The 17,370-nt window shown below is 38.9% G+C and overlaps 1 protein-coding gene across 2 annotated transcripts in view; it reads left to right on the plus strand.

The window, feature by feature from the left end:
- Positions 1-15,974: 15,974 nt before the first annotated feature.
- tpm4b (tropomyosin 4b) overlaps positions 15,975-17,370 on the plus strand; it is a 32,541-nt gene continuing 31,145 nt past the window's right edge. For both annotated transcript variants that reach the window (XM_017697167.2, XM_017697166.2), the window contains exon 1: positions 15,975-16,302. In XM_017697167.2, coding sequence (XP_017552656.1) covers positions 16,189-16,302 — 114 coding nt within the window. In that variant the 5' untranslated portion in view covers positions 15,975-16,188. The remainder of the gene's footprint in view (positions 16,303-17,370) is intronic.

Raw genomic sequence — 17,370 nt, forward strand, 5'->3', positions numbered from 1 at the left:
CGATTAAATGCCAACGTACACGCTAGCATTCCAAAATCTAGGCGGCATGTCTCGGCCTCTGGGTCATAGAAGATCGCTCCAAAGTGAAGGACCCTTCGTATACAGCCTAGCAATGCAGTCTACACTCTGAGTGATTTCCAGGACGCAACAGATGTACTTTCGGTTGAAAAAAACAGCACCACGAAAATGATAGAAAACAAAGCCACTGGAGCAGAGCTTGTTTTAAAATCTATGTTGTTCACGCCTTTGAATTCCTCTTCATTATAATCGATTAATAAATGATTGTTTAATAAAAGCATTTGTCCATGCATCATATTTTATTTCAAAGTATTTGAGTATATGTAGTCTATCGTGCTACATCTCCTCTACTTCCGTGAAGAAATGAAAAAGCAACAAACACAATGCAACAGGCTCCATTTTCTCTCACCAGCCGTATTTGCAAGAGGCGAGACCTTTCTGGTGACATCACCACGCAGATTTGTGAGGACTGTTCCATTTGTGTGACCAGTAGGCTTAAGAGGAGTCTTCATAGGACAGTTCCGCCAAGGGCCCGGCCTACCTCGGCTGCAGCCTCGGCTTTGGAACGCGGCTGCTATGTGCTATGATAACGTATGTCATAACTGCTGCAGGCTCCTTTAAAACTACCACAGAACGTAAACAAACAAAGTGTTTTGTTATGGACTTTGCTAGAAGAGCACAGGTTTGGTTCCTGACGTCTTGGTGCCCTCCAGGCGTGGCGTGGATTTGTTCAATCCCATCACCTGCGCACATGATGTAGCCTCTCTCTGATCAGATTAACACTGTTGGCTGTCTGTGCGTGAAATGTTGTGACTCTGTGTTGAGCTGCTAGTGAGAAACAAGGGGTAGAATGGGAGGGCTGAGAACCCTCTGCTGTGAATGCAATTACAATTCTCCATTAAACTGACAGCCCAACTGCAGCTTTCTTCATGTCAGTCATGTACATCTGTTACAATAAAAATAGCATCTGAACACAATAAAACACTTTTATAAATGAGTTGCACGTTCTCCCACAAAGACAAAAATTGTGTTGTATCACACTCATTTACACTGAAATACATTCTATCAGCATTTCTGAAGAAAAAAACAGTGCAAACTGGTGGACGTTGCAGTGGGTTCACAAAATGATGGACAGATTGTGGATGGTAACTGGTAATGCTGGACTTCCTTGAGGAGGGCTTTGGAAATGCATAAGAAAACATACTCAAGCACATTCACGCTATGCTGTTTTAACAAATGCTTACTGTCCACATAAATAACTTTATATATGATTTTCTTGTAAGGCCTACAACTTTTGGACAGTACTATTATGTATATATATATATATATATATATATATATATATATATATATATATATATATATATATATATATATATATATATATATATAAATCGGGTTTAATTAACCTGGAGCTGCAAACAATATCAGAAAATCATATACGTGTACATATAAAACAGCATGTCTAATATTACTAGTACCAGTAGCAGAGAATGACTCCCTTATGCGGAGAAGTTGTCATGCACTGTTTGTCCTATGACGCCCTCTGCTGACCGGTTATAGATACATATATGAATGGCGCTCCAAAAAGCAGTGAGAGGATCTTGTGATACTGCAGCAGGTTTTGCTCAGTTTGAATGAAGACTTGTATCATTCAGCTAACAGCTCAGAAAAAAAACGATAATGTGCTGTGAACATCCTGGTGACATCCTGTATAAATAAAAATAATGCGTGGCCACACCTTAGTAAGCTGGGATCACATTCCCACGCCTTACTAAGTCGTGGCCATGCATTAGGATCTTGTTCCCACGCATTATTAAGTCGTGGCCGCGCATTATTTTTATTTATACAAGATGTCACCAGCGGGGCTCCACAGTGGGTATTGTCTGGAAAGTAATTTTCCAAAAGTGGGGAAAGTTCTTCATTCCCCACATTCTTTTTCTGCAAACTATGTAATTGTTATTATTATTATTATTATTATTATTAGTAGTAGTAGTAGTAGTAGTAGTAGTACCGTAATCATCACAATTTCCTCGAAAACTAAAAAATTCAAACAGGTCAGTATAAAAGAGAAGTAACTGATTTACACCCTCACCACTAGATGGCGCTAACGAGACGCGGCTTGGTTAGAGATGGTACTGTATGAGCAGCATTAGGAGAATATTTAAAATAAAAAAGAACCTAATTAATTATTTAAAACATAGTTGTTATAAATTACAACAAAAACATATAGTAAAATGCAGAGCCCTGCTGGTGACATCCTGTATAAATAAAAATAATGCGCGGCCACTCCTTATTAACGTGTGGGAACGAGATAATGACTTAGTAAGGCGTGGGAATGAGATGATCAAGTCGTGGCCATGACTAAATAAGACATGACAACGATATCGCGGCTTACTAAGTTGCATTAGGATCTCGTTCCCATGCTTTCCTAAGTCGTGGCCACAACTTAATCATCTTATTCCCACACCTTACTAAGTCATGGCCACACATTATTTTCATTTATATAGGATGTCACCAGTGGGGCTCCATAGTAAAATAAAGTAAAACAAACAAAAATAAAATGCATTGCATGTATTTATCAATTCCTTCCAATCTTCAGCCGGATTATGCCACCTAAAGTATATCACACTAAGTAAGGTGAGTAAAGTGAGTAAAAACAAATGAAATAAAGTAAAATAAAAATACAGTTAAATAAAATAAAAGACTAAAATACAGTACAATTAAATTAGATTAAATATAATTAAATAAACAGTAAAACTTTTTTAAGGATGTAGTAAAATACAATAAAACAAAAAAACATATATTGATTGTAGTCTTTGGCCAGATGAAGCCCTCCATCCATCCATCCATTTTCTAAGCCGCTTCTCCATCAGGGTCGCGGGGGGGTGCTGGAGCCTATCCCAGCAGTCTTCGGGCGAAAGGCAGGATACACCCTGGACAGGTCGCCAGTCTATCGCAGGGCCAGATGAAGCAAATTGTATAAATACTGGCAGTAGAGACCATGGTGATCTGGCCCGCCATTACTAAATAATGCAGTTCATCCATTTGTGTGTTTACTTTGTTGAGACAATAGTGCAATAGTGAGCAAACAAGCAAACTACAACCTCAATTCCAATGAAGTTGGGACGTTGTGTAAAACATACATAAAAACAGAAAACAATGATTTGCAAATCCTTTTCAACCTATATTCAATTGAATACACTACAAAGACTAGTAGACAAGTTTTGTTGCCCCTGTCCCAACTTCTTTGGAACGTGTTTCAGGCATCAAATTCAAAATGAGTAAATATTTACAAAAAACAATAAAGTTTATCCGTTTGAACATTAAATATCTTGTCTTTGTAGTGTGTTCAATTGAATATAGGTTGAAAAGGATTTGCAAATCATCATATTCTCTTTTTATTTATGTTTTACACAATGTCCCAACTTCATTGGAATTGGGGTTGTACATTGTTATTTTGGTATGGGGGTCTTGCACTGCCAGCTATAATACCTTTTTGTGTCAGTAAAGAGCTTAATACCATTTTTTGTCAGTAAAGTTCCTCTTGCCTCTGATATCATACTCAGAAGTACCACTACCCGTCTGATTGGCAATTAGCCATGACCTGGGACTTGTACTGTGCTTAATGAGTAAGAAGTGGATCTGTGTCTGCAGGCTAATGGTCTCATGAGGCTCTCAGTCCAGACATCTCAAGCTCCAGCTTTACTCCGTGCTGACAGCTGCTGCTTCTGTGGAAGATTTGGCTGTGGTGAGTGGTCGTTCGTGAGACAGGCCTATTTCTGCTGGGACAGAGGAATCAGAATCCCAATTTGACTTCAGGGAACGGCAGCAATGGGACGAGGATTTCAGCGCTCTGCACTCCTCTTTCTCAAACCTATTCATCCTGAAATAGGACCAATTAGAGAGACAGAGAGAGAGAGGGTGCAGCAGAAGAGTGTGTCGCAGCAAATCTTGAGTTTACAACATTTCAGTTTAATTGCGATTAAGTAAAATGATACTCTGTATCATTAAACCTCAAAAACCATGATGATTTAATACTAAATAATAATAGAAAGCCTTTATATTTGTAGCCCACCTTTCATACATAAAGCAGCTGAAAATGCAATGAAAAAGCAAGTTTAAGCACATGATTAAAGAATAGTATTATTAAAAGAAATAAAAGCAAAATGAAAATCAAAAACTGGATGCTTGTGAATTTTATTTGAAGGTTAAATATAAAAGATACGTTTTTAGATGTATCTTAAAAATGGGCACCAGATTTGACTGCCTGTTTGCAAAATAATGATCGACATCTCAGAATCGTCTATAAACGGTCCGTCCTCTGACAAGTGAAGGGAAAACTCAGAGAAAACAAAACACACCTGCAGTGAGAACGGCAGCGGCAGTAAATTAGTCAGAATTATTAAACCAAGAAGTGGTGAGAATGTCTTCCTGATGATTGTAGTACCCAACGCATTCCATCCTGATCATCTGTACATAAATGGTGGTGCATGATGTCTACAGTGCAAACATAGCCATTATTTTTACTATCCAAAATAAGTAGTGAACCTACACAGGTCTTATATGCCTGTGTAGGCCTCATAGCGCCCAACGTGTACCCCTCTACAACGAAATGCTTTCAACATAGAATACAGTTTAGACCAAATAGTCTGGCCCTCCATCACTGTGAATTTGTTGAAATCGTTTGTATCTTTAATTTTACAGACTTTTTGAAAAATCGGTAGAATTCACTTGAAACAGGTAATAAAAAATTGCAGAAAGAAGGTCCAGTGCTTAAGGTTCCACTTGGCTCATTAGCTACCCAAACTAATTATAAGAGCAATAGCACAGTATTTTTCAACCTAATCGCTATCTGTATCTGTATGCAAGCCTCGATTACCATGAATGTTGTATTTTTCTGTACTTAGTAAAGAACCAATAACACAATGACTCAAGATATACTGTACCAACCCGCTACTAGCCATGAATGCTCAGGAGGCGTGGCCACAGAAGCAGTAACACGCCCTCCTAAAGAGGGACTTATTGCTGTATTGTTATATTATTAGCAATATTGTAAACATTGTTAATGACGTTGTTTGTTCATTAATTGTGTGTGGCACGTGTTTATTGAGTTATTCTCTGTTGGGGAGTGGGGTTAATGCATGAGTGTGTTGGGGTTTAGTCACCCTGAGGGTGAAGTGAAGTTTGGTGCTTTGTATGTGACTTTCTGCTTGGAGTTTCATAAAGAGCACTACTCATAGCAGAATCATGGGCTCCCACTTCTGACACCAGTGTAGTAGCGATGTAGAATATGCTGTATGATACAGGGTGCAACATTTAAAGTCCCTTTTTAGGAGGGAGCACACCTGCCATGAGTTTTTACATATGCAGAGAACCACATCACAGTTATTGTTGGTGGTAATCATCTGTATTCTACAGATGCAGCAGATGGAGATTAGGCTGAAAAATGCTGGCATTTTGCTTGTACCTTAGCTTACCTTGAATGTTAGCAAACATTAGCTAAATCAGCAAGCTAACAGGCACCCAATAGAACAACTAACAGGTTTAGGTGTAACGAAGAGCTGCCAAGAAAAAAAACATTAACCAGCATTTCTGGTCACCAACAAAACCAGGATATGTTATGTTTTAGATGCTGGCATGCTGGTCAACCAGCCTGACTCTACTGGGTTACCAGATAAGCTGATGTCAGACCACCACTAATCCAGAATAAACCAGCTTAGACCATGAAATACTTACTGATCTAAGTACTGGTGTTGTTTTTTTCTGCAGGGAAAACACAGTAATTAGTTAGCGAAGACTACATATATTACTTGAATTGACCACTTCAGGAAAAAGTAAAGTTAAAGTAAAATTACTATGATCTAATCATGCTAAAAATCCTTTTCACCTCTGGAAACACTTCTGCCTTATAAATGTAATCTGAATATGCTCTCAGCTGTGGTGGGCTATAAGGCAGGATGTCCCTGTGGGGGTTTCTTTTGACGGATAGCTTCTCAAATGTAACTCTAACCCCCTATTCTCTGACTCAGAGGCTACACAAGGATATCACCACACTCCTTTGGAATGCCTGCAGCAGCCTGACCCCTCAGTAAAGGCTTCATACCCTAGCTGCTGCTCTCTTGCTGTGATCAGTGGCGTTAGGCATAATGTACAACATCGCCTGGTTTCGATGTCAGAGATTAAACTGGAACACTCACAGGGAATTCATTCCTAAACCATGCATTTGGTTCAATATTCAAACACAGAAGAAGCAGATGAAAGTAACAGATCTGCCATTTGAGCTTTTATGTAATGTTGCATGTATGAGACTCAGATTTCTTTACAGTGGTGATTCATGGGAACCAGGCATTACAATGTCTACAATGCAAATATAGCCGTTTCAATTACAATTCAAAACCACCAGTGAACCTACATATGTCCTCTGAGTTTTCATATGTCCTGTTAATTTGATCAAATAGTTTGAAAGCTGAAAAAAAGTTTTCTTTTTTTTTGCTTTACACTGCTAGAAATAAAGATTCTGTACAAACAATGTACATGTAATGTAAATGTATCCTCAAAGGTACAGCAGTGGTTTGATAATGTTAAGCCATTACTTTTGCACAGTTAATGTTTATTTGGGAAAAAATGGAATTTAATTGGAAAAAATGAAACACAAAATTGGGCCTGTGCAAAAGTTACAGCCCATTATTAAGTTACTCTTTTTTCCAGTATGTTAAACTTAATCAAAAGCTTACCACTAAAATCTGCAGAAAAATGACACATTTCAGTCTGTTCAAACTTTTGTGTGTGACTTCATCTCCTGGCTTTGTAAGTACCCAACTGGGGTTCATTCGACCAACAAAAGATTTTTATACCCTACTTACTTCTGCAGTCAGTACACAATCTCTTCCTTCTGAATAACCTGAGGTAAAATTTAGGAAAGAAGAAAAATGTGATAAGACACATTCATAGCATGTTACATCACCCCGCTGAGTGAGGTCAGCTTTTGTCATATTTGAGCCCTGAAGTATAAATTTGTCCAAAAAGCCTCTTCTGTCAGAGGGAGTGAGAATGGTCAGACAGCTCTTTGCTCATTTATGTAGACCAATGAATGTTCTCTGACCTGAACTGGACATTATCACTCTGTCTGATCTGTGCTTTGTGGATCTGAGTGGCATGTTTATGACTGATCTAACAGCTTTACTTGCCTCCCAACTCTCCTCCCTCCAGGCTTCACCTCGTCTGCCTCTGCCTGGGAAATGTTCGCTTAATCTGCTCTTAATTCATCAGCGTCATTCGTTTAGAGGAATACTTCAGCGAAAAATCTAATTTACACACTCCCCTTACGCCGGATGTGTTCAGTTAGCCAAGATGAGCGCAATGTTTGCTTCCTTATCTTTGTAGCTATAAGGCTAATTTAGCTGACAAGTAATGGAAGCTTATAGCTAGCGTTTAGCCTCAGACAAACTTCATGCCTCAATTATCACACACTTTTCTCAAACCATGTTAAGTTGTTCAACAATTTTAAATAGACTTGTTTATGTGGTTTGATACTGTATGATGTGTTGTTATCTATAGAATTTGACAAAATTCAAGTGGTTTTAGCTCTGTGATGGACATTTTTCAGTGTTTTCAAAGTTGTACAGCGTGTTGGTCCTTAACTGTGCTAGTCTTTTATACTTGGGCAATGAAATGTAGTTTTAACACAAAGACATATTTTCTTTTAGATATATAAGATATAAAATATTGGTATGTGAAAGTTAGGGCACCCCTAGTCTATTGACATGTTTAGTTGTTTGTCTAAGAGAAAATAAGTCAACACATTTAACAAATTTTCTACAGGGAACACACTTTTTAATGCACAATACCATTTGCATAAATATTGTAAAACACAAAATATATCCTGTGCAAAAGGATCTAGGACATTTTTATGATATTTTATATTTAACCCAGCTTATAAACAGAAACTGTGTAAAAAAAATATATAATAAGTATATATAATAAGTGTGTTCCCTGTAGAGGATGTGTTAAGAAATTTTCACTTATTTTGAAACTTAACAAACATGTCATTTGACCAGAGGCACTTTTGCCTACAGCTGTATCTACAACAATATTTAGCCATATTCTTACGCTTAAACAGTGGAACGAGATTCTCACACCGTATTTTTGTTGAAATGAGAATTGGAAAGGAATTCTAGGTTAGACTTCAGACAGTAACTGATATGCGTCTGATTTTGCTGTTCCTTTCTTCTCTGTGTGAAACTGACCAATACAATTTTCTTTACAGTGGTTGTGATAGGAACCGGAATTCACAATGTCTACAACACAAACAAAAGCATTTATTTACCATCTAAAACCAACAGTGAACCCACACATGTCCTCTGAGTTTATATATGTAATGTTGATGATGGTAAAATAGTGGAAAATCTGATTAAATTAATTTTCTATTTGCTATTTTGCCTTGCAATGCTCAGCATGTACCTCTCTACCCTGCACATATTCTAAAAATGACATTTTAGTCAAAAACCTTATCATAAAGCATCGTCTCAGGCATCAGGCAGCAAATTCATCATCATTATGTAATAACTTTCTATGTGGGAGCTGTCTGGATTCTATCACCACCACTGTGAACAATTCTGACTTCTTGATGACATTATTTATGATGTTATTTACATCTTAACCAATTAAATCAATGAGTTATTTTGAAATTTGCTGGAATTTCCCTTTCACAGAGCTGCTTTGTCTTTTCCTGTGTAATGCTACTGGCTCATTCCTGTAGCAGTATGTATACTCTGTGGGCTCTGTTCTCAGGACCTATGTGCTGCTCTTTACTCTACTTAACTGTGCTGTATTCCCACGACGGCCGGCCGCTTTTTAGGGAGTTTTCGCCTTAAAAGGAAACACAGAGTAGAGCTGCACTTCCTGTAGGAGGGCTTTCTCTGTCCTCTATCTCTGTTACTGCAGTGATTCCTTTTACACTCTCTCCGTCTGTCTCTCTCTTGCTCTTCTTTCACTCTTTCCTTTCCCATTTCTCACCCTCACTTATTCAATTACTCTACTCATATGCTCCTTCACTCCTGAAACCTTTAATTATTATTTTCCTCTTTCAGTTCTCTTGCTCACTCTCTTTAGGAGGAGAGTATTTACTACTGAAGGAATAAATGAGTCCTATTACATAAGAAGTAAGTACTGCTTTTGGGGATTGTCTCACAGATGTGTTTTAAATCTGGTTTCAAACTAGACAGATTTATAAATAAAGCAATAAGCCACAAAAGGCCCTGAGTTACAGTGATTTTATCACAGATAAGGGGGTTATTAGGCCCAGCGAGAACTGGAGTAAAACCCCCTTAGATGTGATAAAACAAAATGTGATGCCATACAACCTCAACAAGAACATTAGGCCGCATTTACCAACTGTTCTTAACAAGACATTTCTTCTTAAAACACCCTCATGCAATTTTATGAAATTTCGGCCAATTTTTTCTTAGGTAAGAACAGAATCTGCACACACTCAAGAGCGCAAAGGTGTGAACGATACTGCATCAGATTCTGAACACATCATGAATCTGTCTTAGACTTTTTCTTAGGGCCTTTCTCTCAAATTTAAGATAAAAATTGAAAAACTTGAAATGAGGCCCATTGTGAGAACCCGTACTGTGTTGCTTTTAACCTGTGTGCCACAAAGCTAAAGGAAAGATTGTCTAACTCCATGATGGCAGACTTGGAGCTGCAGGCCCTCAGACCTCTGCACTTTGATATTTCACACTTATTCAAAGTTCAATTTCTACCAGAAAATAAAAGCTTAAGGAAAACCTACCATTTGCTGTGGGTTTGTTTATGTTGCCACAGCTACACGACCATCTCTGAAACATCCACGCAGTCCTTCTCAGGCAGAGAAGCTGAGTTTTTCTAGTTTTTCGCCCCATTTAAATTGAGTTAGGATTTATTTCAAATGTGATTGGTTACTTTACAATCACTGAGATATTTTTGGAACTCCCAAATTGCCGAGAACACAGAAACAACCCAGTCATCAGTCATACTTCTGCATTCTTTTTTTGGGGAGGTGGGCTTTTTCCAGTTTCCCCCCTAATTTAATCATATAAAGTTCTATCCACTAATTAGGACTCCCCCAATCACACAATTCCACCAGCGTTAGGAGGGAAGAGGCAAACACAAGCTTCCTCCGAATCATGTGAAGTCAGCCACTGCGTTGTTTCGAACTGCTGCTAATGCAATGTAATTGGACAGCAGAATGTACTTGGATGAGAATGTAAGCTGCCAGTTCTATATGTCAACTAACTGGCTTGCATCTTGCTGAGTGATGGGGGGAGAGGTAGGCCATGCTATGCACCCAGAGAGAGCAAGGCAAGTTGTGTCTTGGACTCACGGCCACAGATAGCTGTAGCATCAAACTCCTAATGACAGGGCTGACTTTTGCACCAGTCGGGAGCCCATGTTCCTGCATTCTTTATTAACAGAATGATGTCAGCATTTTTAAAAAGCTAAGACCTAAGATTGGGTTAAGCATGTGCCTAGAAAAGTGGCCAGAAAAGTGGCCCTGACTTACATCACTTTTTCCCTACCTCAATACATGTTTGGTGTCTGGAGTTTGCTTCTTTCACTTAGCACTGAAGCTATGAGGCTAATACAGCTAATAACAAATAAGCACTGTGCAGACTGAGTGCCTGAACCATCACACTTGCCTTAAACTGTATTGAGTTGTTAAGTAATCACCAACAGACTTTTTGTCATTCCTGATATTGTATGATATAATATTATCTATAAGCATAAACGAGTATGGAACAAACCAGGCTTCATGATAGCTTCTAGTACTCCTTAGTTATGCAATATCTTTGGCACTTTTGCAGAACTAAAGAAGCAGTCACCAGACATTTCTTAGCTGATTGTATAGATTTTGGATAGAGAGAAATTGTGTAAACTTGATTTTTTTATTCCTTTACCCTCTCTCTGCAGGCCCCCAATATCATACACATTTCCACTGAAATACCTAGACAGAAAATGCATTTTATGGCTGCACTGAAAAGAGTTAAAGTCTCATGGGGCCTCATTTAATACGTTTCCATTTTGAGTTTATTTACATTTGTCCAGCTGCAATATAATTATGACCATGGTGTTCTCTGTCTTCCTCTCATTGCTGATTCTGTCTCCTGGGTCATCTGGGGTTTTTGGGTCTGATCCATCAAATACAGCACAAAAAAAAAAAATACAACAAACAAATTTCAGCAGCTCTCTGGCCTACGATGCACACTCCTACACAAGGAAGAACTCACACAATTGCAGCTACACTTTGTTTGGGGTTGGAAGCATTAGCTAACCTCAAGATGTAAACTGTAAAGACGTTTTACTGCAAATGCTCTTCGTGTTTGTCTCATCGTGTTTATGTAATGCAAGAGCCTACAGTGGTTGGTGTGTTGGTATCTATGCCGAAAATTAGATAATAGTTACCACATGGTTTCAAAACCCAGAAACTGTATTATTAAAAGACCATATCCCTCATAAATGCTTATTATATGCATAATGAATTGAAGACATTAGCTACAGTGCGCAAAACAAGTATTTGCTTTTGTTTTTTGTTATTTTATATACTTTCAGTGCATATATCCACTTCAAATTCACACACATCTTTTGACTTTGTGCTTGTTAATGCGAAAAAAGTATGTAGTAATGAATATAAACAAAGACATATCTAAAAAAAATAAAGTAATAGGAAAAAAAGTATCAGACACAGCATCAAGGCACCTACAGTAGGACGTCATTATTTTGGAGCATAATGGTTCATTATGGAGGGATGGTTTCCAATTTGGTCAGCAACCCAAATGTTAAGAAGAGTCATTTTGTCCTTTCAGCAAAAATGAAACCATCTTGGCAGACACAAAGTTTTATGTCCATTTTATCATTTTGGCTAAAAATCTATATTTATTTTACTGCAAATGGCGATTATGTTATTTTTACCTAAACATCTAATTGTGCTGTGGAGTCACAACAAGGCAGTAAAAGAGACGGATGTTGCCGACCCCTGCTTTTGGCGAACCAAGAAAATATAAAGAAAGCTGCCCTTGTGCTGTCTGCTGTACCTCCATATGGATGTCTTTGTGGAGAAGTATGCACTGTTTGGCTTATCCCTCCTCTTTCATGCCTCATTGCTCACTAGCAGCTCAATACAGAGGCACATTATTTCACACACACACAGAGAGCCAATGGTCTCATCATTATTCTGATAACAGATTTAAAAACATATTTTAGCTAGTTTTATTAATTAACACAGATAATAATAACCAGAGCCCGCTGGCAGGTCCAAGGTTTTATTATACACTTCTAGAACAAAAAGAATAGCTCAGCCAATTTGCATTGAAGTCCCTGTATTATTAAATAATTAGCCTCAGTATGTAATAAGCCTGGGATTTTAAGGGGTTGAAAATACATGAGTCCATTTCCATTTCTCTGGCAGAAAGGCTTCTAGCAGACCTAGCAGATTCTTGATGCAATCAAATGAGGAATCCTGTGGCAAATCACAAAGAACCTTTTTGATGCCTTCATTTTTAGGAGTGTGCACAAATACTCTGTATTTTTGCATTTGTTCAGGCCCCAATTTCCGAAACGAATCGTAAGGTCAGCTTAACTGCTAGAGAGTGTCCAAAGTGCTCTAACATTTAAGAAGCATCTTTGTGCTAAGGTGCTTTGGGGAAACCCAGCCCTGATCAGTGATCCCAATATTCACTATGAGTGAAAGTGCTTGACAATGAGGTCCAGGTTGTGGGATTTTCATACAGTGTAACAACAGCTCCATGGAGCGCCAATGAGCAGCACTGTAATCCACAGTGAAGCTCCAGCAGATCTGTCTTCCACTCAGTTGGGGGTAGAATCTTTGAAGGATGTTAGAGGCTCATAACATCTCATTCCTTTTTATTATGGGCTTTTTTTTGGAGCCTGCAGCTGCTGAGCTGTGGAAAGGGCCGTGAGCCTCAACAACAGTCCATCCAAAGTCTTGGATGTTCAACAATTCATGAGATTAATGACCTGAATAAAATTAGACGTGACTGACTCTTAGAAGTCACAATTATTAGCAGCTTTGACAAAAGCCAGGCAGAATTCAATATGAATCATTTCTTACTCTTAGTTATTGAAAACAAGCAGGGAAATTTGGTTGGAAGTGTAAAATGTGAGCTTAAAATCCCAAATTTTTACATTTGCATTTTAAAGTAGAAAAGACTTGATTTTGACGTGGTTTAAATTTGATGCAAAGTTATTGTTGGATGCATTGATGGTCTTGTTATCATCATTCTGGAGTAGTCCTGTTAATAAGCATTACACAAATTGTTCGAATTTGTCCCAAATTAGGTTTAATCAACTATATGTATATTGACAGTCAGCAGCTTTGCCCTAAAATCTTGGAACAGTCATATCAATAAAGCCTTCAGAATGTGCTGGATTACTCACAAGTGAACTCGTTGTCTCCAGAACAGAGTGAAGAACAATGCGGTAGTGGTTTGTAAAAACCTCACATCTCAGACTTTTCCTTGGCATGCGCTGCATCTTTTTCCATCTGCTCTTAAGTCCCACTCAAGCAGTAAGGGGGAAAGAAAATCACCTCTGACCAGCTTTGCTATTAACATAAATGTATGCATTCCTTCATGAGTCAATCAGCATGTGAACAACTCATTTTGTTGAACTATTCACCTTTTCATGGCTTTTGTAATAGCATTTAAGATAAACATTCATTTAACATTTGAGAGAGAAACTTGGCTGATTCTAAATACTGCCCAAGCTCTATAGTTGCTTAATAAAGCTAATACAAATAGTTAATAGAATTATCAAACTGGGGACCTTCTGGGCCAAAGTACTGCAAAGATTAGTGTTTACCCTCATCTGAACTCTCTGAATTCAGTTAATAAAGGCTTGGCTAATGAGCTGATGAGCTGAATCATGTTTTATGAGGCAGCGTGTTGAACTCTGCAGTGCTTTGGCCTGCAAGGACTGGAGCCTGACACATATGCCTTAGAGGAAAGTCTGTCCACTTGATCACCATGTTGGCAATGCCCTCAGGCAGTTATATGTGAGAGCTTTCTCACTTGTTGCTGAACCAGAAAACTGATTGGTGGTATTTTACCCATAAACAATGGCATGTTGAGTTTTACAAGATTTCATATTGATTTTCCAACCGATGACCTGTTTCCTCCTCCTTTATAATATCTCTGGCCAGTGTGTTTGTTTTTTTGAAAATGTTAAGCAAGAAATGAACTGTGCAACTTTACATATCTTGATCTTTGCTGAAAACTAACACTGGACGTTTGAATCATCATCATCATGTATGGACAAAGTCTGTGACTAGTATTTTCACACTGTACGAAAATGCTCAGTTTAACTGACAAACTGACATGGGCATTGGTGCTCACACTACCCATGAAGCACAACCCCCAAAATAAACATTCATTCATTCATCTTCTAAACCGCATATCATCCTGGGTCGTGGGGGAGGCTGGAGCTCATGCTAGCAGTCACTGGGTGGAAGGCAGGAAACACTGTGGACAGGCCACCAGTCCATTGCAGGGCCCAAAATAGACAATTGTCAATAAAGCTGTTTCATTCAACTCAATACGCTGTGCACCCAAATACTGAGCAATAACATTGGCTGAATCTCAAACCTGCTCTCTGTATAGTGCACAATACAGGAATTTAAAAAATAAATAGTGCAATGTTTGGCTGTGTTCCATAACTTGCATAGTGCACTATATAGTAATGAAGGAGCCACTTCAGATTCAGCCATTGACAAACCGTGGTACAGCAGCTGTTCACTTAGAGCTCCTTTGGGCAGTTAAGTGGGCGTCACTGATCTCCTCGCTCTCCAAGTCAAACAGTGGCTGATGAAATTAGAATTTGGCCTGATCATGAAATTCTGTTGGCTATGACCAAATTGGGCAGAGTTGGCAGAAATACCATAGCACAAAACTCAAAACATATAAATTATTACAGTTGAACTTCCGTTTTGTGCTACATAACTTTGAGTTGCTGTTTAAATGCCACCCTGCCAAACTGCACTATGTCACTGTAGCTAACTGAAACTAGGCAGGCTGGAATCAACAATGTTTGTGCTCATGCTAATGTAATTATTGCAAAATAAACATTATTTCAAATAATGATGCACTTTAAGTTTAGACTTTAGTGCACAGCAGTAAACGTATCAGCAGCAGCTCAGTGTCACTGCTGGACAGAGAATAGTCTCCCAAGCAAAAAGATCCAGCCAACAGCGTCCTGTGAGCAGTGTCCTGTGACCACTGCTGAAGGACTTGAGGATGACCAACACAAAATGTGCAGCAACAGATGAACAACGGTCTCTGATTTTACATCTATAAGGTGGACCAACAAGGTAGGAGTGTCAAATAAAGTGAGCAGTGAGTGGACACACTCATACCAGCACAACACACACTCACCACAACGTCAGTGTCACTGCAGTGCTGAGAATGATCCACCATCCAAACAATCTGCTCTGTGGTGGTCCTGTGGGGATCCTAACAGGGTGAACAGTGACTAACAAAGTACACAGAGAAACAGATGGACTACAGTCTGTAATTGTGCTCTTATATGGTAAGTGGAGCTGATAAAGTGGACTATAAGTAGAGATATAAGTGGTTGGTTTTAATGTTATGGCTGATTACTGTATTGCTATATTTAAGTTAGATTTGCAAATTCAGCTGTACTTACTTCACACCTGATATAACTAATAGATCCATTGTCACACGATAGATTGCAGACAGTCAGACTTGGTCTGTTTAAAATGAAAGGCCTTAACATCCAAATATGGAGATTGGTTCTAAGAGGTTTTGGGTGAAGGGTTGAGCAGTAGGGAGGGGGTGTGCATGTCTGAGGGGTAGTGTGTGTGTGTATGTGTGTGTAGAAGGTTATGAACAGGGAGGGGGTGTCACTAGGGAGCAGGGGCTAATCTCCATAACCTCAGGTTTAAACCCTCCACAGCCGTGCTGCATTTCACTCTGAGTGGCCCCTTCTCTGCTCCTCTCTCCTTCTATCATTCTTCATCTCCTTGTTTGACAGAGAAAAACGCTATTCTCTCCTGAATCCTTTCTCTCCCTCTGCCTGAGAACTGTAGTGCTCTTGATTTATCTCAAAACTCTTTAGTAACCTCTTCAGAAAGTCCAATCACAGCCAGCAAAAATGGAAGCCATCAAGAAGAAAATGCAGATGCTGAAGCTGGACAAAGAAAATGCCATTGACAGAGCGGAGGAGGCCGAGTCTGACAGGAAAGCAGCGGAGGACAAGTGGAAGCAGGTGAGATATGGAGAAGAGATGGCTGTCGATGGGTGCATGGATGGATGGAAGGGTGGATGCCTGGATAGATAGATGAAGGCTGTTTCTATGGATGGATGGATGGATGGATGGATGGATAAGAGACATGTGGGCAGGTATTCCATGCTTATTTAGTGTGATAAATATGAATGGATGGATAGACAGAAGAATAAATGGATGTATGAGTGGATGGATGGAGAGACGAAAAGAGGAATGTTTGGGTGAATGGTCGGATTCTGCTAAATGTTTTTGTACTTCAGAAGTACATTTGATTGATAAGGGAAAAGTGATGTAATGTCTGTTGAAGTATCTGTAACATAAACATATACTAGAGGCCTAATAGGACATGGTATAAAAGTCTTTTACCACATGATATGGCATAGCATAGCATACAGAAGCTTGGACAAACTCTGTCATACATACTGCAGAATGTAAGGCATCCCTTTTTTAAGCGGCCCACAGATGGTAGACCCAGTCTCTGCTGCTAAACCACTAAAAATGAAGAGAACCAGAAAGGAAAAGAGAGAGGAGCAACATCCAGTTTCCAAGAACTGCCTGGCATCACCAGATCCCACCAAGGAGTAAGCCACAAGGCTGTGGAGTCACTAGGAATAACCCTGAGCCAGGCCAGCTACCCTGATGGCCCTCTGGTGTTGGTTTCAGAACACCAGGGTGCACTACCCTTAATAATTCTCATAGAACTTTCTGGAAGAAACATGATGACTGTGTGGACTCATCCATATCATGTGTATTTATTACCTTGTTCATGTTTTAGGTTTTCTTAGACATTCATAGCTAGTGAAAGCTCAGTGGAGTTTAGTTTTCAAAAGATTTTTGAACATTTGAACAGCAATGCACAAAATTCAGCACAGCTCTAACTTAAATATTATGCATCAAAGAGCCTATATCCCACTTTTTCTTGTGCTTTAAGATTTTTCCTGATGTTATCTCATGAGAGTTGTTTATATGCTCAAAACATTCAAATTAATCTTTACATAGCCTCATTCAATAACAGTCCAGGCTGAAACACTACTTACAATTTAAGCCAGC

The sequence above is a fragment of the Pygocentrus nattereri genome, chromosome 19 (genome assembly GCF_015220715.1).
Source record: "Pygocentrus nattereri isolate fPygNat1 chromosome 19, fPygNat1.pri, whole genome shotgun sequence".
NCBI lineage: Eukaryota > Metazoa > Chordata > Actinopteri > Characiformes > Serrasalmidae > Pygocentrus > Pygocentrus nattereri.